A 23,434-nucleotide genomic window follows, 5' to 3' on the forward strand; every position below is an offset into this window, starting at 1 on the left:
TCTTTGGTACATAGAGAAGTTCTTTGGTACACACAGAGATGTTCTTTGGTACACACAGAGATGTTCTTTGGTACACACAGAGACGTTCTTTGGTACACACAGAGACGTTCTTTGGTACACACAGAGAAGTTCTTTGGTAGACACAGAGATGTACTTTGGTAAACACAGAGAAGTTCTTTGGTAGACACAGAGATGTTCTTTGGTAGACACAGAGAAGTTCTTTGGTAGACACAGAGAAGTTCTTTGGTAGACACAGAGAAGTTCTTTGGTAGACACAGAGATGTTCTTTGGTACACACAGAGAAGTTCTTTGGTACATAGAGAAGTTCTTTGGTGCACACAGAGAGGTTCTTTGGTACACACAGAGAAGTTCTTTGGTACACACAGTGAAGTTCTTTGGCACACACAGAGAAGTTCTTTGGTACACACAGAGAAGTTCTTTGGTACACACAGAGAAGTTCTTTGGCACACATAGAGAAGTTCTTTGGTACACACAGAGACGTTCTTTGGTACACACAGAGACGTTCTTTGGTACACACAGAGAAGTTCTTTGGCACACATAGAGAAGTTCTTTGGTGCACACAGAGACGTTCTTTGGTACACACAGAGAAGTTCTTTGGTACACACAGAGAAGTTCTTTGGTACACACAGAGAAGTTCTTTGGTAGACACAGAGATGTACTTTGGTAAACACAGAGAAGTTCTTTGGTAGACACAGAGATGTTCTTTGGTAGACACAGAGATGTTCTTTGGTAGACACAGAGAAGTTCTTTGGTAGACACAGAGAAGTTCTTTGGTAGACACAGAGATGTACTTTGGTAAACACAGAGAAGTTCTTTGGTAGACACAGAGATGTTCTTTGGTAGACACAGAGATGTTCTTTGGTAGACACAGAGAAGTTCTTTGGTAGACACAGAGATGTACTTTGGTAAACACAGAGAAGTTCTTTGGTAGACACAGAGATGTTCTTTGGTAGACACAGAGAAGTTCTTTGGTAGACACAGAGAAGTTCTTTGGTAGACACAGAGAAGTTCTTTGGTAGACACAGAGATGTTCTTTGGTACACACAGAGAAGTTCTTTGGTACATAGAGAAGTTCTTTGGTGCACACAGAGAGGTTCTTTGGTACACACAGAGAAGTTCTTTGGTACACACAGTGAAGTTCTTTGGCACACACAGAGAAGTTCTTTGGTACACACAGAGAAGTTCTTTGGTACACACAGAGAAGTTCTTTGGCACACATAGAGAAGTTCTTTGGTACACACAGAGACGTTCTTTGGTACACACAGAGACGTTCTTTGGTACACACAGAGAAGTTCTTTGGCACACATAGAGAAGTTCTTTGGTGCACACAGAGACGTTCTTTGGTACACACAGAGAAGTTCTTTGGTACACACAGAGAAGTTCTTTGGTACACACAGAGAAGTTCTTTGGTAGACACAGAGATGTACTTTGGTAAACACAGAGAAGTTCTTTGGTAGACACAGAGATGTTCTTTGGTAGACACAGAGAAGTTCTTTGGTAGACACAGAGATGTTCTTTGGTACACACAGAGAAGTTCTTTGGTACATAGAGAAGTTCTTTGGTACACACAGAGAAGTTCTTTGGTACACACAGAGAAGTTCTTTGGCACACACAGAGAAGTTCTTTGGTACACACAGAGAAGTTCTTTGGTACACACAGAGAAGTTCTTTGGCACACATAGAGAAGTTCTTTGGTAGACACAGAGATGTTCTTTGGTACACAGAGAAGTTCTTTGGCACACACAGAGAAGTTCTTTGTTACACACAGAAGTTCTTTGTTACACACAGAGAAGTTCTTTGGTACCCACAGAGAAGTTCTTTGGTACCCACAGAGAAGTTCTTTGGTACCCACAGAGAAGTTCTTTGGTACACACAGAGATGTTCTTTGGTACACAGAGAAGTTCTTTGGTACACACAGAGAAGTTCTTTGGTACACGCCCAGTTGGTTGAAGAGAAAACTTGCACTTTGATTATTGAGTAGCCTAACTTTGGAATGGAAGGGCATAGGAGAAAGAGAAGAAACGTTCCAGAATCGGCGGAGCAATGCCAGCTGGATAAGGTGCTCAGGTAAAAGAATTCCGGTGAAATATTTTCTTTTATATAAATTTTCAAGGACCAATAAAAATAAATAAATCAGTATTAAGAATGAAGAGAAAAATTCCATAACTCCAATTTATTTCAATGAAGAAGAAATGTGGTAATGAATCTCCCAAACTTGATAGTATTTGAATATTGAAATATCCATGAGAACAGGGCCTACCGGAGAGCATTTTCCAGTCTTCTCCATGTATTCTATGCTGTATGAGCTTCCATAATCTATATCTGAAAAAATAAAATAATTCAAGAATATTTAAACAAAATTGTAATTTGGAAAATACCATGGACAATATTCTAAATTTACAATCTGAGTGATGTTAACTGACAACACTGCTGTGAGCCGGAGCGACTTATCACTGAGCAGCACTTGTACCCCTTCTTTTTTAGAGGTCACTGTTGTTCTCAACACCTTGACAGCCACCATAATAAACTTCTTACATGTAATAAGGGCAAGCCCAATTTTAGCAGGACATCAGTTAATTGAGCTAAAATACTAAAGAATTGAAATAAGATTATTACACACCTCTATTCCCTATGTACTGAGCCAAATTAACCCCAGTAAGAAGAAATCTGGGGATATACTTTAACTTTCCAGAAGAAATAATTTTGATTTTAGATTTAAGACTCATTCAGACATCTGTGTTTTTTTTTGGTAGGTCTCCACAAGGAGAAAAGTTGTCCCCTTATACCCCACTATAGGTTCTCATACAGCCAGATCAGACCTCATACTTTGCACTGACGAGGGGCAATCATCCCGAAACACAGTGTCTGCAAATTGAGGTTCTGATCTGGCATAAATCCTAAGTCATTTAAAAAGGCTTGTTAAAGGGTCACTTTTGCCTTTTAGGGTTGCTAGTTCCTATAGGTGGCACTAAAGTTCGTCTCCTTCCTTCCTGAAGAGACAATTTGAATATTTCCCAGAGGAACATTGCAGCTAAAAGACTCCTCACTGGCAGACAGATTGTTTTGTCAGGTCTCCGCAAGGAGAAGAGTTTTCCCCTTAGACCCCACTATATCGTCTTATAAGCCACATTAGATACTCATACTTTGCACTGACGAGAGGCAATCACCCCAAAACACCGTGTCTGCAAATTGAGGTTCTGATCTGGCATAAATCCTAAGTCATATGACAAGGCTCGTTAAAGGGCCACTTTTGACTTTTAGGATTGCTACTTCCAATAGGTGGCACTAGCGTTCGTCTCCTTTCTCCCTGAAGAGACAATTTGAATCATGCACTCAAAAAACGGTCCTAGTTTTATCAGCAATTGTGTTCAGAATTTCATTAAGGTTTTATCAGTTTCTTTCAAAAAAGTAACAAACCCCCCCCCCCCAAAAAAAAAACGTTTTTGTACCCTTGCTTATTTAGCAGTCCAATTTTTTCACGGACCCATACACTTGCATTGATTTGACACTCAGATTAATATTGGACACGTATTTTGCACAGATCACTCAGTCTGCAAAAAAAAAATTGGACATACGAACAGCCCCATAGACTATCATAGGTACGAGTGCAATCTGTGAAAAAGAAGGGTAGAATTTGTATAAGAAAAATGGATGTCTGAATGAGGCCTTACTTCATTTCAAGGGAATCACTGTGAGAATGTCCAAATAAATGTCTGACGCACTGCTTTATTATTTATTGACAGATCTGAGAGTCTCTAGAAATATTTATTTTTATTAAATACATCTTTTTTAAATTATACTTATAAAAAAAAAATTGATTTATATGCATTTAATGGGATTGTTGTACAGGATCGTAACTATAAGGGTCTTAGCGATGATGAAATCCTAGCACTCTCCGTAGTTATACTCTTGGATTCTAAAGCTACTAACAATCAAAATGGCTATCTAGTACTTCCATAGGATATGCAGTAAATGTAATTCAGATATGAATCCTACTAATTGGAACCTTATCCATCAAGGGGCCATATTACTTATGGCTATCGATGGAGAGGTGGTTGCAATTCCCATTCTTTCATATAGGATTTCCAACCATGTCTGCACTGAAAAGCTGCACGCAACAGGGGTCTGTTCTCAAGACAGATGGGGTCCCATCAGTGGTATCCGCATTTACTATATATTTATGGCATATACTTTGGATATGCGATAAATGTACAAGATGGGAAAACCCCAGTATAAATTAATTAAATACACGACATTTTATACTATAAAAATGGTTCCTATTCTCCACCTTATTTATACAAAAAGCTTCACATAATGTTAAGAGACAGCTCTTATCACAATGTGACTGTAGGATAGCAAGGGTCAGGGAGCTCCTATACTCTGTCACTCACACTAGGGGACCCTAGGCTATCCCTTACCTCCGGATTACCCCTAGTGGTGGAGATGCTGGAGTCTTGTGCCTGGCTATACTCCTGATCAGATCTAATCTGTTCACCCTTCCCTTGTGATGGCAACACAGATAAAGACAGCCAGGGAAAACCCAAAATTCAGACACACTGCAAACTCATCGAAACAAACAGTAAGAAACTAAGGAGGAAAGCAAGAGAAGAAGGGCAGCATCAAAAGGACAACAAAGGTTAACACCACAACCGCTCACAGCAATGATGTACTACAACCACCAGTAAGTCTGTATCACACCTCACCAGACCAGTATAGAGAAGTTATAGCTGGCATTAAAGGAGCCAGCCAGCATATATAGGAGGAGAGCAAATGTGACTGGCTCCCCCACAGCATGTGATCAAAGGAGATAACAAACAGCTCAGCAGAGATTAAAGGCCACGTCTCACTAAGCAACATCGCTAGCAACATCGCTGCTGAGGCACGATTTTTGTGACGCAACAGCGATCTTGCTAGCGATGTTGCTGTGTGTGACATCCAGCAACAACCTGGCCCCTGCTGTGAGGTCGCCGGTTGTTGCTGAATGTCCTGGACCATTTTTTAGTTGTTGCTCTCCCGCTGTGAAGCGCACATCGCTGTGTGTGACAGTGACAGAGCAACAACTGAATGTGCAGGGAGCAGGAGCCGGCTTCTGCGGACGCTGGTAACCAATGTAAATATCAGGTAACCAAGAAGCCCTTTCCTTGGTTACCCGATATTTACCTTGTTACCAGCGTCTGCCGCTCTCACGCTGTCAGTGCCGGCTCCCTGATCCCTGCACACGCAGCTGGAGTACACATCGGGTAATTAACCCGATGTGTACTCTGGCTAGGAGTGCAGGGAACAGGGAGCCGGCACTGGCAGCGTGAGAGCGGCGGACGCTAGTAACTAAGGTAAATATCGGGTAACCAAGAGAAGTGCTTTCCTTGGTTACCTGATATTTACCTTAGTTACCAAGCGCAGCATCGCTTCCACGCGTTGCTGCTGGCTGGGGGCTGGTCACTGGTGAGATCTGCCTGTGTGACAGCTCACCAGCGACCATGTAGCGACGCACCAGCGATCCCTGCCAGGTCAGGTCGCTGGTGGGATCGCTGGAGCGTCGCTTAGTATGACGGTACCTTAACTATTGCTAGCCTGATTTTGAACTACAAGTCTGTGGGCCAACGCCTGAGTCTGCCTGCGCTGATCACAGACATCAGAGAAGTTAGCAAGTAGAGTTGAGCGGATTGCTAATGAGAGAGAGAGAGAGAGAGAGACAAAAAAAAAAAAATTTAAATAAAAAAAAAATAAAAATTGCCGAATCCGGATTGTGCACCCGGAATCCCGCGTCCGGGTCGGACTCGGATCTGCCGCTCAAACCGCGCGGATCCGGATTTTTCCGGTCCGGGTCCACTCAACACTATTAGCAAGCAGAGTGCCAGAATTGTAGTTTCCACAGATCCTGACCAGTCGGTGATGTTTGTAAAAACCTCCTTGTGACAGCTTTGCCCTCAGTGTACAGGATATGATAATCACTGCCTTGAAGCTGATCAATAAAATGTATTAGTGAATGACTTGCTAAAGGGCAAAGAGATCTATACATTAACTATTACTGGCCAGTGGAAACAGTAAAAATATAATTGCACGTGGAGTCCACAGAGACATACCGTCCGTGGAACCATGGAACTGGTTCTCAGCGACAAAGCTGGTGAGATCAGACGGCTGAGGGTAGTCCTGCTTCTCCTGGTCTAGGTCCACTGCCATGCAAGTCCATTTCTGGCTGCTCACTGAAGAGGCCAGCTTCTCCTCATCAGTAGCATGTTCTTCTGAGGCTATTACGGGAACGTTGTCTGACTTGCACAGTATTGTGAGCTCCTAAAAAAAAATATTAATTATTGAATGATATGCAAAAGATTACTCAAAATTCATGCACTATACAATGCAAATTCTGTACAGTGCCTAGGTTCCTTGCATGTATACGAGACTGCCGAAAAATATGATATTACATGTGTTTTCATTAATAAAAACATACCTCAGAGCCATTGTCAGTAACTGGAGAACGCTTTGGTGATTTCTTCACCCTAAATGTGTCACTAAAACGTAAGGAAAGATAAAACAAAGTCAACCAACAACTCAAAAAAACATTGCAGCCACAAGCAAATCTCTAAAAGGCCGAGATCAGACGGCCATATTGAAAAACAGGCCAGATGCGTCTGCAAACTGCAGATGTGATTGGATCCATGTGCTCGTCTGTATTCTGGAAGAGGGCCGAGATAGCTGCCTCCAAAAACAGACCAGAAGAGTGCATGTTGCAATGTTTTCACATGCAGACTCTGGTCCATTTGCATTGGCACACTGGCTATAATTGGTCTGTGCGTTCACCATATGTGGCCGATGGTGCACACTCATCTGAATGAGCACCATGTGTGGCCGATGGTGCACGCTCGACTAAATGAGCACCATGTGTGGCCGATGGCGCACGCTCGTCTGAATGAGTACCATGTGTGGCCGATGCCGCACGCTCAGCTGAATGAGCACCATGTGTGGCCGATGGCGCACGCTGAGCTGAATGAGCACCATGTGTGGCCGATGGCGCATGCTCGTCTGAATGAGCACCATGTGTGGCCGATGGCGCACGCTCGTCTGAATGAGCACCATGTGTGGCCGATGGCGTACGCTCGTCTGAATGAGCAACATGTGTGGTCAATGGCGCACACTCGTCTGAATGAGCACCATGTATGGCCGATGGCGCATGCTTGTCTGAATGAGCACCATGTGTGGCCGATGGCGCATGCTCGTCTGAATGAGCACCATGTGTGGCCGATGGCACACGCACGTCTGAATGAGCACCATGTGTGCCCGATGGTGCATGCTCATCTGAATGAGCACCATGTATGGCCAATGGCGCATGCTCAGATGAATGAGCACCATGTGTGCCCGATGGTGCATGCTAGTCTGAATGAGCACCATGTGTGACCAATGGCGCATGCCCAACTGAATGAGAACCATGTGTGGCCGATGGCGCACGCTCGTCTGAATGAGCACCATGTGTGACCAATGGCGCACGCTCAACTGAATGAGAACCATGTGTGGCCGACAGCGCACGCTTGTCTGAATGAGCACCATGTGTGGCCGATGGCGTGCACTGGACTAAATGAGCACCATGTGTGGCCGATGACGTACGCTGGACTGAATGAGCACTATGTGTGGCTGATGGCGCACGCTCGTCTGAATGAGCACCATGTGTGCCCGATATCGCACGCTCGTCTGATTGAGCACCATGTGTGGCTGATGGCGCACGCTTATCTGAATGAGCTCCATGTGTGGCCGATGGCGCACGCTCAACTGAATGAGCCCTTTTAAATGAGCCATTAAAACAGTCAACAATGATCTGTAATTTAAGTTCAATGACTTGAATTGCCATTAAACCTAAAGCTCATGCATACAGCAATACTATGTGCGTGAACCCTGACTGGCACATATGGACTGTACTCTAGGTGCCTCTGCAGGGCACAATATGTTTCCCTAAAAGCAATGTATCTCGGGAAAATCCAGGTTGCAGTGAGATGTATGTGTTATTTTCATTTGGAATTCATAAGGAAAAAAAACCTTCATATATCTCTGTAAAATTGGAAACACATGGAGGTGCATATAAATATATGGTAGACATTTTTGGTATCCATGTGTACAAATCCTGACTACAGCGATATGCACCAGTCTAAACTCTTCATTGGTTGTTTAAGGGCAATTCCCTTCTCAGACATTTATGGCATATCCACAAAAGGACAATTTTCGGAATTGCCTGGATATGCCAGATTTGAATCCCCCTTTCAAATTTCTATTAATCGGCTTATTAAAGGGCACCTGTCAGGTGCAATATACACCAAGGACCACGAGCAGTTCTGGGTGTATATTGCTAATCCCTGCCTAACCGTCCCTGTATCTAGTAACATAGATAAAGAGATCTTTAGAAAAAGTATTTCTAAAGATCCTTTATGACAGGACGCATACACCCGGTTTCATACTGCGCATGACCGGAAGTGTCTGGCACTCAGAAGCGTGGTCACAGCGAACACAGGTACACCCGTCACCGCTGGTGATGCTGCATTCAATAACATGTTAGTACGCCCCTGTGGGCTTGCTTACATGCTAAGATGGCGGACTAGTCAGGGTATATAACGCCCTACTTTTTCTAAAGATCTCTTTATCTATGCTAGTGTATACAGGGACGGTTAGGCAAGGATTAGAAATATGCACCCAGAACTGCTCGTGGTTATGGGTGCATATTGCACCTGACAGGTTCCCTTTAATTATATCTGTTTATGAGAAAACTGATCATTATTCGAGCTCCAGCGGCTTCTCCAGAATACTGACTAGCACATTTCCTTGCAGTGGCGCATGTTACATTATCTCAGGGGGTTCCCTGCTTGAGATTCCTTCTATGAAACAGAAAAACATCAATCCTGAACCCAAATATGTATTCAATGTATAGCCATTCATTTTAGGTTGCACTTAAAGGGTTATTCCCAAGATAGTAAGGTATTGCATTTCCATAGCAGGGACGGGCATATCATTGGTGCAAGGAGGGACCCAGGAGGTAGGGGGCCAGTGTCTACCTCCAAAGCTGATGAAATTGTGCATTATGAGATATTGGACTGCAAAGGGCCCATATACTGTTCTTGCACAGGGGCCCTCTTCTCTCTGTGTCCGCCAGTCATTCATAGGGTACAATTTATTGATTGCCAGCAGTCCAACCGCTGGGATCCCCAACAATCCAAAGAGCAGGGATCAGAACCCGGGAAAAGGGACCTGCATAGTCCAGTCTGGAGTGGAGCAGTGGTACGCATGTTCAGCCTCTGCTACATTCATTTTTTATGGGACTGTTGGAGAAAGGGATTGGTTTTTTTGAGAATTTCCACTCACACTGAATTGTGCGGATGCCGAGATGGGCTCCTCCTCTCCATTCAGAAATGGGCTCTGCATGACCCATATTCTGTGTCTTTGAGTCCCATTCTCAAGATCTTGGGAATAACCCTTTAAAGGGAATCCGTCACCAGATTTTTCGCCACCAAATCTGAAAGCGGCATGATGTAGAGTACAGAGACCCTTAATCCAGTGATATATCACTTACTGGGCTGTTTGCTGTAAATGTGAAAATCCCTTTTATCAGCAGGAGATTATCACTAGAGGACTAGTAACCTGCTGCCAAGTAGTCCTCCATATTCATGAGGTCTGTAAAACTCTGCCTCCACCCCTGATTGGTGTACCATTGCCCATGCGCAGTGTACACCTGCTGCCAGGTAGTTCTCCAAATTCATGAGCTCTGTATAACTCCGCCTCCACCACGGATTGGTGTTTTTTTGCCCATGCGCAGTGTACACCTGCTGAAGGTAGTTCTCCATATTCATGAGCTCTGTATAACTCCGCCTCCACCACTGATTGGTGTTTTTTTGCCCATGCGCAGTGTACACCTGCTGAAGGTAGTTCTCCAAATTCATGAGCTCTGAATAACTCTGCCTCCACCACTGATTGGTGTTTTTTTGCCCATGCGCAGTGTACACCTGCTGCTAGGTAGTTCTCCATATTCATGAGCTCTGTATAACTCTGCCTCCACCACTGATTGGTGTTTTTTTGCCCATGCGCAGTGTACACCTGCTGAAGGTAGTTCTCCAAATTCATGAGCTCTGTATAACTCTGCCTCTACCACTGATTGGTGTATTTCTGCCTATGCACAGTATACATAGAAAGTTGACAATCAGTGGTGTAGGCTATGTTATACAGAGCTCAGCATTCCGAAAACCTGGATATCAGCAGCAGAGAAAACAGATTTTATCAAAACTGCAGCAAGCAGCCGATTAAGTGACACATCACTGGAATCAGAGTCTCTGCCTCTATATTATTCTGCTGTTGGATAGAGTAACAAGAACTTGGTGACAAACTCCCTTTAATACAGGTGGAAATGTCAAGCTGATGGTGACTTTGACAACATTAGCGGAAAAGGGGTTGTCTTCCTGAGAATGACCCACAAGCCATGGCACCCATATTGGTTGTTACCTTGCTTTTTCTGTATAAGATTAATTAAAAGTATTTTTAATGTCACAATAACAGATGGTGCCATGTGTTACCCCCAAAATAGGCATCTGAGAATCTGAGTCTCATGTCAAAATTTCAATCAGAATTGTAAGAATTGGTTTAAAGTCTAAAAATTAATAAGACTGTTTTAAAAAAAGAGAATTTATATGTTTGTTTGTAAAGAATGAGTTAAAAAATGTAGAAATGAACAGCTCCTAAACATTGTTCCCAACACGTCTCCCCTTCCTCCCCCGTAATAACAATGGCGCGCACACAGACCGCACACGCCACATGTTCACAAGCATGATATGATCTACTGCAGGGGTTTTATGGTGGGTGAGAAACAATTTGACAAGTCAGAATTGGCAGCGGAAACAACAGGAATAAGAAGCCAAGGAAAAGAAAAAATCCATGCTGAGCGAAGCAGGAACAATGGAGACGTTAACAAGCTAGGAATATAGAAATGACAAGTTACTTACAAGAGAGAACAGACAGACACGAAATCTTCAACATCCTAAGGACATAGAGACAGAGAGACAGACTGCGTACGTACTGAAGTATGCCCTGCCGGCGCCACGAGACACAAACACCGACTTACACCAGGAAGAAACTGCTTAACAAGATGCTAAAAAACCTCCCAAACCCCAAACAATAGGATTATACGCTATAATATATACAGTTGAAAGCAGACGTTTATACACACTATCTAAAAAGACACATCTGCAGGTTTTTCCTCACTATCCGGCATGAAATCAGAATAAACATTTCCTGTTTTAGGTCAATTAGGAACCAAATTATTTTATATTTGCCAAGTACTATGCCTTTACACAATATGGGACAGCCCATATGATGATGTCATGTCTTTGGAAGCTTATGATAGGTTTATTGGCAACATCTGAGTTAGAGACACACCTGTGGATGTATTTTAACGCACACCTGAAACACACTGCTTCTTTGTGTAGCATCATGGGAAAGTCAAAAGAAATCAGCCAAGATCTCAGGAAGAGAATTGTGGACTTACACAAGTCTGGTTTATCCTTGGGTGCAATTTCCAGATACCTGAAGGTGCCTCATTCATCTGTACAAACAATTATACGCAAGTACAGTGGAACCTCGTTCAACAAGTAACCCAGTTAATGAGAATTTCGCTTAACAAGCAAAGCTTTCTGTAAATTTGTAACTCTGTTTACGAGAAAGCTTTGCTGTACGAGCAAAATACTCACCGCACACACTTCCGGTTCCGTACATCCACCGCAATCTGACCCACACTTGCAGACCACACAAACACACACAAGCACGCACAAACACACACAAACACACACGCACACACACACATACAGTATTATGCTCCCCTTACCTTCCGTTCCACCGCCGGCCTCATGGTTCTTGTAGTCCGCCGGTACATCGCGACGTCCTCGCGGCGAACTACAAGACTCAGGAGGCCAGCGATGGAACGGAAGGTAAGGTGAGCATAATATGTGTACCTTCAGTTCCATTGCCGGTCTCCTGGGTCCTGTAGTTCGCCGGTATAGGCTGTGCATCGGCAACCATAGCGACGAAGCAGGAACTTCCTCTGTCCCCGCTACTCAAAGGCAGCACGCTGGTCAATCAGAGGCAAGCGTCTCCTGCCTTTGATGTCAGCGCTCTGGCAGCGGAAGTTCATCCCTCGTCGTTATGGTAACCTGATACACAGCCCGTACTAGCGAACAGCAAGTCCCAGGAGACCGGCAATGGAACGGAAGGTAAGGTGAACATAATACGTGCGTTTGTGTGAGTTTGTGTGTGTTTGTGCATGTGTGGAATGACACAATAGGGGACCAGGATGGGACATTTAACAAGTTGTGGAAGGAATTGTCTGCATTGCAATGATATCCTATGGGAAATCTTGCTTTGCTGAACGAGTAACTTGGTTAACAAGCACAGTCCTAGAACGGACTGTTCTCGTTAACCAAGATTCCATTGTACAAACAAGATGGGAATGTCCAGCCATCATACTGCTCAGGAAGGAGACAGGTTCGGTGTACCAGAGATGAACGTGCTTTGGTCAGACATGTGCATATCAACCCAAGAACAAAAGCAAAAGACCTTGTGAAGATGCTGGCGGAAGCTGGTAAGATTGTGTCATTATCCACAGTGAAATGAGTACTGTATGAACATGGGCTGAAATGCCACTCCGCCAGGAAGAAGCCATTACTTCAAAAGAAACAGAAAAAAGCCAGATTAATGTATGCAAATGCACACAGGAACAAAGACATTAACTTTTGGAGACATGTCCTGTAGTCTAATGAAATGAAAATGCAATTGTTTGGCCATAATAACCATCATTACGTTTGGAGGAAAAAGTGAGAAGCTTTGAAGCCGAAGAACACCATCCCAACTGTGAAACACAGGGGTGGCAGCATCATCTTTTGGGGTTGTTTTGTTTAAGGCGGGACTGGTGCACATCACAAAATAGATGGCATCATGAGGAAAGAAGATTATGTGGCAATACTGAGGCAACATCTCAAGACATCAGCCAGGAACATAAAGCTTGGGCGGAAATGGGTCTTCTAAATAAGCAATGACCCGAACTATACTGCCAAACTGGTTACAAAGTGGCTTAAAGATAACAAAGTCAATGTTTTGCAGTGGCCATCACAAGGCCCTGATCTCATTCCTATTGAAAATTTATGGTCAAAGATGAAAAGGCCGGTGCCAGCAAGGCGACCTACAAACATGGCTTGTCCAGAGGAGAAGGCCCAAATTACTAACAACTATTGTGAGAATCTTGTGGAAGGAGATCCAAAACATTTCACCCAAGTCATACAGTGTAAGGGCAATGCTACCAAATACTAATGAAATGTATGTAAACTTTTGATTTTGCAGAGAGTAATAAAAATGCCTTAAAACATTCTCACTCTCATTATTCTGATATTTGGTAAATATAAATAATTTTGGTTCCTAATTGACCTAAAACGGGAAAGGTTTATTCTGATTTCATGTCACATAGTGAGAAAAACCTGCAGATGTGTCTTTATAGAGAGCGGAGGGAAAAACCTGCAGATGTGTCTTTATAGAGAGCGGAGGGAAAAACCTGCAGATGTGTCTTTATAGAGAGCGGAGGGAAAAACCTGCAGATGTGTCTTTATAGAGAGCGGAGGGAAAAACCTGCAGATGTGTCTTTATAGATAGTGGATGTAAACCTCTGGTTCCAACTGTAGATACAGGTATCTGTATGACACCTAAACATGAGGGGGGACATATTTTCTAATTTATTCGTTGGTTGCATGACATCTTGTTGCATACAAAAGTTTTATAACTGACATTATTCTACAGAGCTCTAGCCTTAGGCCGCTTTCACACTGCGTTACTCTCCCTGTTTAGTGGTCCTCTTGGTGCTTCCGTATGTGTCGACAGGGCCCCTGACTATAATGGTGCAGAAGGATTCACCCTGTGCTCCGTCGTGCACCATTTTCGGGAGCATACGCTTACTGGAGGTGGACACCTTGGCACAGTCTACTACGTCTGGGTGTCCACCTCCAGTAGGCGTATACTCCCGGAAACGGTGCACGACAGAGCACACGGTGACTCCGTCTGCCCCATTATAGTCAGTGGCCTTGTCAGCGCCACTGAAGGGGGACAGGAACGCAGTGCGAAAGCAGCCTTAGAACATGAGAATAAAATACTGACATGTTGTAATCGAGTCATATACAATTATGGAAAACTGGCTTGTGATTTGTGACCAAAAATAGAGAATGGTTGTATTATTTTATAAAAAAAGATCTTGGTGTCACAAAGCCAACTGTGTAGCCCCGGCTATGATGATTAAGGCTGCGTTCACACAAATCGGACACGCTGCAGCATAACACCACAGCAGCTCTGTGTCATAGCAGCGGACATTACACTGTTCACCTGCAAAATCACTTTATATTGTAGGTGAAACAGCAATTTCCCTGCAAAATCCAGTGATTGAGCATCAATACAGTGTGACGATCGCACAGACACAGGACTGCTGCGGTTTGGTGAACGCAGGCTTAAAGGCTCTTCCAGATTATCCAAAAATCTACAACCAGGCAAGGCAATCTAAAGAAGAGATGGAATTAAATAGTTAAAAAATAATATTTTCCATCAACACAATATCAAATAGATATAGTTACTAATGATTCCTACAACTTAAAGGGAATCTGTCATCAGGTTTTTGCTATTTAATCTGAGAGCAGCATAATATAGGGCAAGCGAGCCTGATTCTAGCAATGTGTCAGTTACTAAGATGTGTGCTGTAGTTTCAATATAATCAGTGTTTTATCAGCAGTAGATTATCACTACAGGACTAATTCTCATGTGGAAGCCAATCACCAACCACCAACCACTGATTGGCAGCTTGCTGACAATGTACAGTGTACAAAGGAAGCAGCTTGTCAAAGGTGTGTGTGGAGGGGGAAGGGGAGGGGGTGAAGGGGGGGGGGGTTATAAACAGCCCAGAAGATGTAGCTCTACTACATCAACAACAGAGGAAACCAAAAAGTTCTTAGGGAACGTTGCATAATATCATGAATTGACACTGCGTTTAGCACTGCAGCGTAAATGCATGCGTCCTGCAACCCCCGCACAATCTATGTAGATTGTGCATAATCCGTGTGCACGATGCTTTTTTGAACGCAGCGATTTGGATGCTAAAATTTTGACCCAAATCCGTGCGTACTAAAAAGCAGCATGTCAATTAATTTGTGCGCTTTGGATGCAGCTCCCACTCTGTCTATGGGAGAGGCAGCATCCAGAGCGCATGAAATCGGCATGTAATCTGCAGACAAACTGCATCCAGTACGCAGTGTTTCTGCAGCGATTTGAAGCGCACATGCACTGCCAAATCGCTGCAGAAATTTCAGCATTTACGTGCGAACAAGCCCTTAAGGGTGCTTTACACACTGCGACATCGCTAACGATATATCGTCGTGGTCACGTCGTTAGTGACGCAATCCGGCGCCATTAGCGACATCGCAGCGTGTAACACAAATCAGCGACGATCAACGATCGCAAAAACGTGAAAAATCGTTGCTCGTTGACACGTCACTCATTTCCTTAATATCGTTGCTGCTGCAGGTACGATGTTGTTCCTCGTTCCTGCGGCAGCACACATCGGTGCGTGTGACACTGCAGGAGCGAGGAACATCTCCTTACCTGCCTCCACCGGCAATGAGGGAGGAAGGAGGTGGGCGGGATGTTCCGGCCGCTCATCTCTGCCCCTCCTCTGCTATTGGACGCCTGCCGTGTGACGTCGCTGTGGCGCCGCATGAACCGCCCCCTTAGAAAGGATGCGGATCGCTGGCCAGAGCGACGTCGCAGGGCAGGTAAGTCCGTGTGACGGGTGTTAGCGATGTTGTGCGCCACGGGCAGCGATTTTCCCGTGTCGCAAAACCGACGGGGGCGGGTACGCTCGCTAACGATATCAGTACCGATATCGCAGCGTGTAAAGTACCCTTTACTGTGTGGGATTTCACTTTTGGAACAAAGACTTGTTCAGGTGATGTGGCATAGCTGGGTGGATGCTGAGTATCTTATGTATATTAAACAGTAATACATTCTACTATTTGCTAACATGTAAGGAACACCTAAATTTATGCATGGTACGTCCATATTTCTGAGGGCTATACAAGAAATGATTCTCAATAAAATCATTTGGAGAGCTTTGGACATGCCTGTGTATTTTTTAATCCTCACCGGCACCGTATAATGAATCCCAGAAACTTTAATAGGAGTCAGGGGATGTGCGCACGTGTGCGTATTGCATGCAGTTACGCTGCGTTCTGCACCGCAGCGTAACTGCATGCGTCCTGCGCCCCCTGCACAATCTATGGAGATTGTGCAGGAGCCGTGCGCACGTGGCCTATTAGAACGCAGCGATTCGGCTGCTGCCCGAATTGCTGAGTTCTAAGAAGTGACATGTCACTTCTTCCGTGCGGTTTGCATGCTGTCTATAGGGAAAGGCAGCATGCAGAGCGCACGTTCTCTGCCGGCACCATGCGCTTCAGAACGCAGCTTTTCAGCCGCGCTCTGAAGCGCACCTTTTAGGTGCGGTGCAGAGCGCACACGTGCGCACATAGCCTAAGAATTACTTCAACAGATTCTATCAAAACTATAGCAAACAGTCCAGTAGGTGATATATTGCTGGAATCAGGCTCTCTGCCCCTTTATCATGCTGCTCTCAGATTAAATAGCAAAACCCTGCTGACAGATTCCCTTAGAGGGTATGAGCATACGTCAGATTTTTTTTCGGATTCTGAAAAAGCCCTATCTAAACACTCAAATTAAGGAACCTATGCTTTTCTACATAAAGATGACTTGCTGTGCCTATGTTCAGGCTTTTGCACGGCTTTTAACTGCTTCAGGCTTCCAAGTGGTTAGTGCCAGCAAATAAGATGCAATAAAAATGCTAGGAAAACGCTGAAAAAAACAATGGATGTCAAAAAACTTTGAAAAAGTGCTTGGAAAATTACAAAAAAAACTAAAAAAAAAAAGAAACTTCAGGATAAGAAAAACACCAGTATTTCCAATTTAAAAACTTGCCTGTCTGAAAAAGACAGCGAGTATACATATACTAATGCTGTGTGCACATGGAGGTTTTTTGGGATGTTCTAAACTGAGTTTTTCAAGCGGAAACGTTTTCAGGATATCCTTCTGTTTTTATCGGATTTTTTCCTTTTACTGTAGCAGCTTTGAAAAATTTTGGAAAAGATTTTTCCTAAAGCGTTTTGTTGTAGTCTTTTGATTGGACAGGGCCAAGTTTGGGGAGATTTGCTTCAGAATGCTCCTCAAAGGTAACATGACCTGTTTTTTTTCCATCAGGTTTTTAAAAAAACTCTTCAGGAAAAAAATACTTTAATATTCCTCATATAAACAGCAAAGTGGATTTACTGTAAGACTGAATAGGAAGAGTTTTCCAACTGTTTTTGAAGCGTTTTTTGATGAGGATTTTGTAGATCAGCTTCAGAAAATTCCTCAAAACTCTGTGTTAACATAGATTCAGAATCCATAAGAAAACTCGATGGTTATTAATAGGGATGATCGAATACCTCAAATATTCGGCTTCGCGAATATCCGACGAATAGGTCGCCGCTCTGCGAATATTCGATGCGCAATGCAAGTCTATGGGAAGCTGAATAGTTCCGAATAGTTGTTATTTGGGTTTCCCATAGACTTACATTGCGCATCGAATATTCGCGAATAGTCGAATAGCGGCGACCTTTTCTGCAAATATTCGCGAAACCGAAAATTTGAGGTATTCGATCATCCCTAGTTATTAACTTATCAGTGTTAGTCTAGGATCGCACAGTCACACAGTCATATATTTTCCCACTGGAAAAAATTGGGAGTTTTTCAGAGGTGGAGAAGATGTAAAAAAAACATTTCTCCACCTTCTCCATTCTGTCAGTCTGTGAAAATCAGAACACACTGAGATGTTATCCAGTTTCCATCCAAATTTTTTCACGGACCCATTGACTTGTACGGCCAAGTGCTATCCGATTTACGAAGTCAAATTAGGCATGCTGTGATCTAAGGAAAAAATATCGAACATGTGCACAACCCCATAAACTAACATTGGTCTGAACATGATCCAATGTTTTGTGGGATCGCTCTCTGACCCAAAAATATGGTTGTGTGACCCTATCCTACATCCCAGCAGCGTAACTTTAAGTTCTTGGGACCGAAGACAAAATCTCCTCCAAGGGCCTTAACTATTACAGATCAGAGAAAATATACCAAAAAATTATACAAACATTATTCTCACCTGTCCTCCATTCCCTCGGTGTCCTCTTACCTGCTTCTCGCAGACCACAGGCACACAGACCCTACGATGATCTCGGCCGATACCGGGGGCCATCGCTGCCGTAGGCGCTTTATTTACTTCACTTAAATTATTTGCGGCGCCGCAAATCATTCAACTGAAGTAAAGCTCTGACAGCAGTAGTAGCCCTCTGCACTGGCCGATATCATCGAAGGGTCTATGTGTCTGCGGTCCGCGAGAAGCAGGTAGGAGGACACCGAGGGAACGGAGGACAGGTGAGAATAATTTTTTGTGCGACCCTCACTCTAGTATAAGCCAACGGTTTTTTTTTTAGCATAAAAAAGCGCTATAAAAGTCAGCTTTACTCGAGTATATACAGTACTTTTAGGATTCGTAAACCATAGCCACAGACAAAGCCAGCTTATCAGTACTGCTCCAGGTTAGGCCCCTTTCACACGTCAGTGATTCTGGGACGTTTGTGCTTTTTTTTAAACGTACCAGAATCACTGACATACGCAGACCCATTCTAATCAATGGGTCTGCTCACACATCAGTGATTTTTCACTGCACGTGTCTCCGTGCGGCGTACCCGCGTGTGCGTGATTGCCGCACGGAGACATGTCCATTTTTTTCTGGCATCACTGATGTTCTACGGACCACGCAGTGGTGTGGTCCGTGAGACATGTGCCAGAAAAAAACATGCTTTTAAAATAAAAATCATTTTTACTCACCCGGCTCCAGCGACCCTCTGCAGCCTGTTCTGCCTGCTGCTTCTGAGCCGGCTCATTTCTGTCGCGCATATTCATGATGCACGACACAGCAGACCCGGAAGTAGCTGCTGCGGGGGTCAGCGCCGGCCGGATGCTGCACCGCGGGAGCGATCAGCACCATGGAGAGCGGGAGCGCGCACAGGTGAGTTAATCTCTAAAGGCCCCGTCACACTAAGCAACATCGCTAGCAACATCGCTGCTAACGAACAACTTTTGTGACGTTGCTAGCGATGTTGCTGTGTGTGACATCCAGCAACAACCTGGCCCCTGCTGTGAGGTCGTTGGTTGTTGGTGAATGTCCTGGGCCATTTTTTAGTTGTTGCTGTCCCGCTGTGCAGCACAGATCGCTGTGTGTGACAGCGAGACAGCAACAACTAAATGTGCAGGCAGCAGGAGCCGGCTTCTGCGGAGGCTGGTAACCAATGTAAACATCGGGTAACCAAGAAGCCCTGTCCTTGGTTACCCGATATTTACCTTTGTTACCAGCCTCCTCCGCTCTCACTGTCAGTGCCGGCTCCTGCTGTGTGCACATTTAGCTGCAGCACACATCGGGTTAATTAACCCGATGTGTGCTGTAACTAGGAGAGCAAGGAGCCAGCGCTAAGCATTGTGCGCTGCTCCCTGCTCTGTGCACATTTAGCTGCAGCACACATCGGGTAATTAACCCGATGTGTGCTGTAACTAGGAGAGCAGGGAGCCAGCGCTAAGCATTGTGCGCTGCTCCCTGCTCTCTGCACGTGTAGCTCCGTGCGGTGGTAACCAAGGTAAATATCGGGTTCGTTACCCGATATTTACCTTAGTTACCAAGCGCAGCATCTTCCACGCTGCGCTGGGGGCTTGTCACTGGTTGCTGGTGAGCTCACCAGCAACTTGTGCAGCGACGCTCCAGCGATCCCTGCCAGGTCAGGTTGCTGGTGGGATCGCTGGAGCGTCGCAGTGTGACATCTCACCAGCAACCTCCTAGCAACTTACCAGCGATCCCTATCGTTGTTGGGATCGCTGGTAAGTTGCTTAGTGTGACTGGACCTTTAGTGCAATCACGGGCCACGGAGAACGGAGCCCGGATTGCACTTAGACAACCCACGTGTGCTGTAATTCACGGCACACGGAGGGACATGTGCGTGTTTTTACACAACATCAGTGTTTTTCACTGACATGTGAAACGGGCCTTATGGACAGGCCTCTCCTATAGCGAGTGGTCAGATCTTTAAAGACTTTTTTCTCTGAAGCAAAATATACCTGGCTACAAACGTGCAGCCAGGGATGTGTCTGATGTTGATGTTGCCCGTTGTTTGTGCAGCATGAGTCAGGTGCCAGGTTCAATTTATCATTAATAATAATAATATTTTATTAATTTCTTTCCAGAGTGCACAGCTTACAGTTAGGCTATGTTCACACTGGGCATTTTTGCAGCGTTTAGCATGGCTTTTGCCTTGGTTTTATGCAAATCCATGCTAATAAAACGCTGCCTTCACAGTCCCAGCAAAACCCATGATATTCCAGAAATGCAACCACATACACACACACACACACACACACACACACCCCCCGACACAAAACACCTGTGTTTTTGTTTTCCTGATCGTTTTGTCAACCTCCTTTGGTTTTTGCTCAGTTTTTGAAAAAATGAGCATGTCAATATTTGGAAAACCTCAGAGAAAAAAAATGGCAAAAATATAGGTTATTTCCTGGCAAAAGATGAGGTTTTGGTGTAGAAAAAACCTGACCAAAAATGTCCTGTGTGAACATAGCCTTACCACCCTTGTTACCTATTTTTGACTCCCAACCATAGGCAATATCTGCTTGGAGTTTGTGTGGATTTATTTTCTATGATTAGCAATCGGTCATAGTGTAAATGAAAAATTAGGCCATATATATATATATATATATATATATATATATATATATATATATACATGTATATATATATATGTATATATACACACACATAATATATATATATATATTCACTACATGTTTCCATCTACCGACTGATTAATTCACCATAGCAGAAACACTGGAAAAAGACGGCACAGAAAAAAACCTGGAAGCAGCGATGTACAAAGCACTCTGCCTATTGAACTGTTGCCCCAGTTTACATTTATAACATAGTAGCAGAAGACCGCAGGACATACGCCTTTATATAGGTCACTGTATCCTAATGTACATTGTTTGTATTTCACAATAAAATACTATTGCTTCTGCATTAACATCCATGAAAACCTGTAGGTTTAACTGATGTATAACGGGATGAGGGTTTGTCTTTAGGGCATTGATTTCCCTTTCTTTTTTTTTATCCATTAAATAGACCATATACAACCCAAATTCTTTTTACAACCCCAACCCCCACCCCCCCCCCTTCCTTTTGCAGTCACTCTTGTCACTTACGTTTTGAGCGGGGTCTTCTTTTTCTTGGCGGGCTTATTGCATTCTCCATTTTGCTCCGCGATTATTTCAAAAGAAGCTGGAGGTTTTGCCGGAGATTCTGACCTTTGAACAATGGGTTTGGTTGGTTCAGGAACAGGTTCTTGTGTAGATGAGAGTGAGTCTTGTGATTTCCCACTGGAAGAAAAGGGGTTAAAATTTGGATCATCCCACTGATCCATATTATAGGTATATGATCCTTTGGCAATGGGAATATCCTCAGGATCATTTGGAATAGGACTAGGGGATCCGGGAGGAGCATCAGGCTTTTCCACAGCCTTTTTAGGCTTGGCTTTCCGCAGTGGCATTTTGCCTGTGGGTTTCTTGCCTTTTCTTGAGGGAGGCTGGCCCTCGCGTCCCTCCTCAGAATAATCGAACTCCAGCCTCACTGATTGCCCGATCACTGCAGGGTTGTCTGGTATTTCAGGGCCACTGGGGGCCACTTCAAGCTTCTGGTGGGTAGGTATCGGTGGGGAGAACCTTCCTGTTACCTGTGTTTGATAGGTCTCAACAGGAGGAGAACTTATAATGCCACTAAGCTGGGAATCTGTCTGGGACAACTCTGGGGCTGACGGGAATGAACTTTCCTCTATTCCAACTACTGACAAGTTGGCATCTATATCAGAAGAAGGAGGAGGAGGGGAAGGAGCAAGTTGCTCCTGAAAATTTCTGTCCACTTCTACCTCCTGTGGCTGCCCGGATAATGGCAGGCTTGTGTCTTTAGAGTCAACTGTGTTTCCAGCTTCTACTTGTTTCTTGGCACTTGCAGCCTTCTTCTTCAGAGATGCCGGTCGTGTTTTTTTTGTCCTACGCAAAGTGCTACAAGCACTGTCAGATCCTCCTAGATTAGTGGGTAAGTCTTCAAGTTGGAAGTCTGCAGCTTGCAAGCTTAGAGATCTAGACAGAGTATTGCGGTTGAGAGGAACGGAGTCTGTGGATTTTCGGCGAGTTTTGGTGGGGTCTTCAGGGGAACCAGGAATAATTTCTGGAATCTCAACAGCTGCTAAGTCTAAGTTGTATGTTCCACTACTCGCTATAGGTTTGTCTTCATCAAATACTACAGAAAACGATCTAGATGGCTGGCGAAAAGGGGAATCGGTCAAGTTCTCAAGTTCTGTCACATCAGAGGCTTCTGCAGCTTCCAAGTTGGGAACTAACTCTGAAAGAGAAAAAGGTACAAAAATAATTAATTTAATCCTATAGTCTGATGTGGACACATGAAAATGAATTAACTTAACATATTGATCGTTCAGAAGACGTCCCATTAATAAAATGGCAAACACTCAGCTACACATAAAAAATTTGAGTTCCCCCCCCAATGAGCAGACATTATTTTGTAAACTTACATTGAGGAGACAGTCCTCATGCGATGTTCGGTTCCAGACTCATTAGGTGTCTTGGTGGTGTCAGGCTCTGTTCACACTGCAGAGCCTGACAGGCAACCTGATGTCTCCTAGTTGTTCAGCCAACGCCGGGTGTCGGCTGTTTCATGTATGCTGATCCTCAGTCCTGCAGGAGTTAATTCCTGCTGACCTGGGGAACTCTGCTACAAGCTCAGGTTGTTAATTACTAATCACAGCAGTCTCCTTCCTATATAAGATTCTGGATCCTGCTACTCAGTGTCGATGATACCTCCAGCTTGTGCAGCAATACAGGTCTTATTCTGGTGATCCAATCTGTTGAAGATCTGTGGTGTGCTTACTGTGCGGTGTGGAAGTATCCAAATTGTCTGTTTACTTCCTCCCTTTTATGTTAGTCTCCCCTGTGCACGTATTGTCACTCCTTTGTGTTTGTTGCCGTGTGTATGCGTTTTGGTTTTTCCCCTGTCCATGTTTAGTTGTGAGATTTGTGACTACAGTCCTAGATCCCCCCTTGGGCGGAGGAGGGGGAGGGGAGTTATACCAGGGCTTGGACAGGAGTTAGGGTCACAATAGCGACTCAGACCTCACTACCATAAGGCGTACCTTGGA

General features: G+C 44.3%; 1 protein-coding gene across 5 annotated transcripts in view; it reads right to left on the reverse strand.

Annotated features, from left to right (window-relative positions):
* Positions 1–23,434, reverse strand: part of TACC2 (transforming acidic coiled-coil containing protein 2) — a 300,109-nt gene that overhangs the window by 38,052 nt on the left and 238,623 nt on the right. For 4 of the 5 annotated variants that reach the window (XM_075348635.1, XM_075348633.1, XM_075348631.1 and 1 more), the window contains exons 8-11: positions 21,429–22,623; positions 6,469–6,529; positions 6,104–6,311; positions 2,281–2,342 (exon numbers count right to left, since the gene is read on the reverse strand). In XM_075348635.1, the coding sequence (XP_075204750.1) occupies positions 2,281–2,342; positions 6,104–6,311; positions 6,469–6,529; positions 21,429–22,623 (1,526 nt within the window). The remainder of the gene's footprint in view (positions 1–2,280; positions 2,343–6,103; positions 6,312–6,468; positions 6,530–21,428; positions 22,624–23,434) is intronic. The other variant, XM_075348634.1, reaches the window with a different exon arrangement.

This window comes from Anomaloglossus baeobatrachus, chromosome 5 (assembly GCF_048569485.1).
Source record: "Anomaloglossus baeobatrachus isolate aAnoBae1 chromosome 5, aAnoBae1.hap1, whole genome shotgun sequence".
NCBI classification, from domain to species: Eukaryota; Metazoa; Chordata; class Amphibia; order Anura; family Aromobatidae; genus Anomaloglossus; species Anomaloglossus baeobatrachus.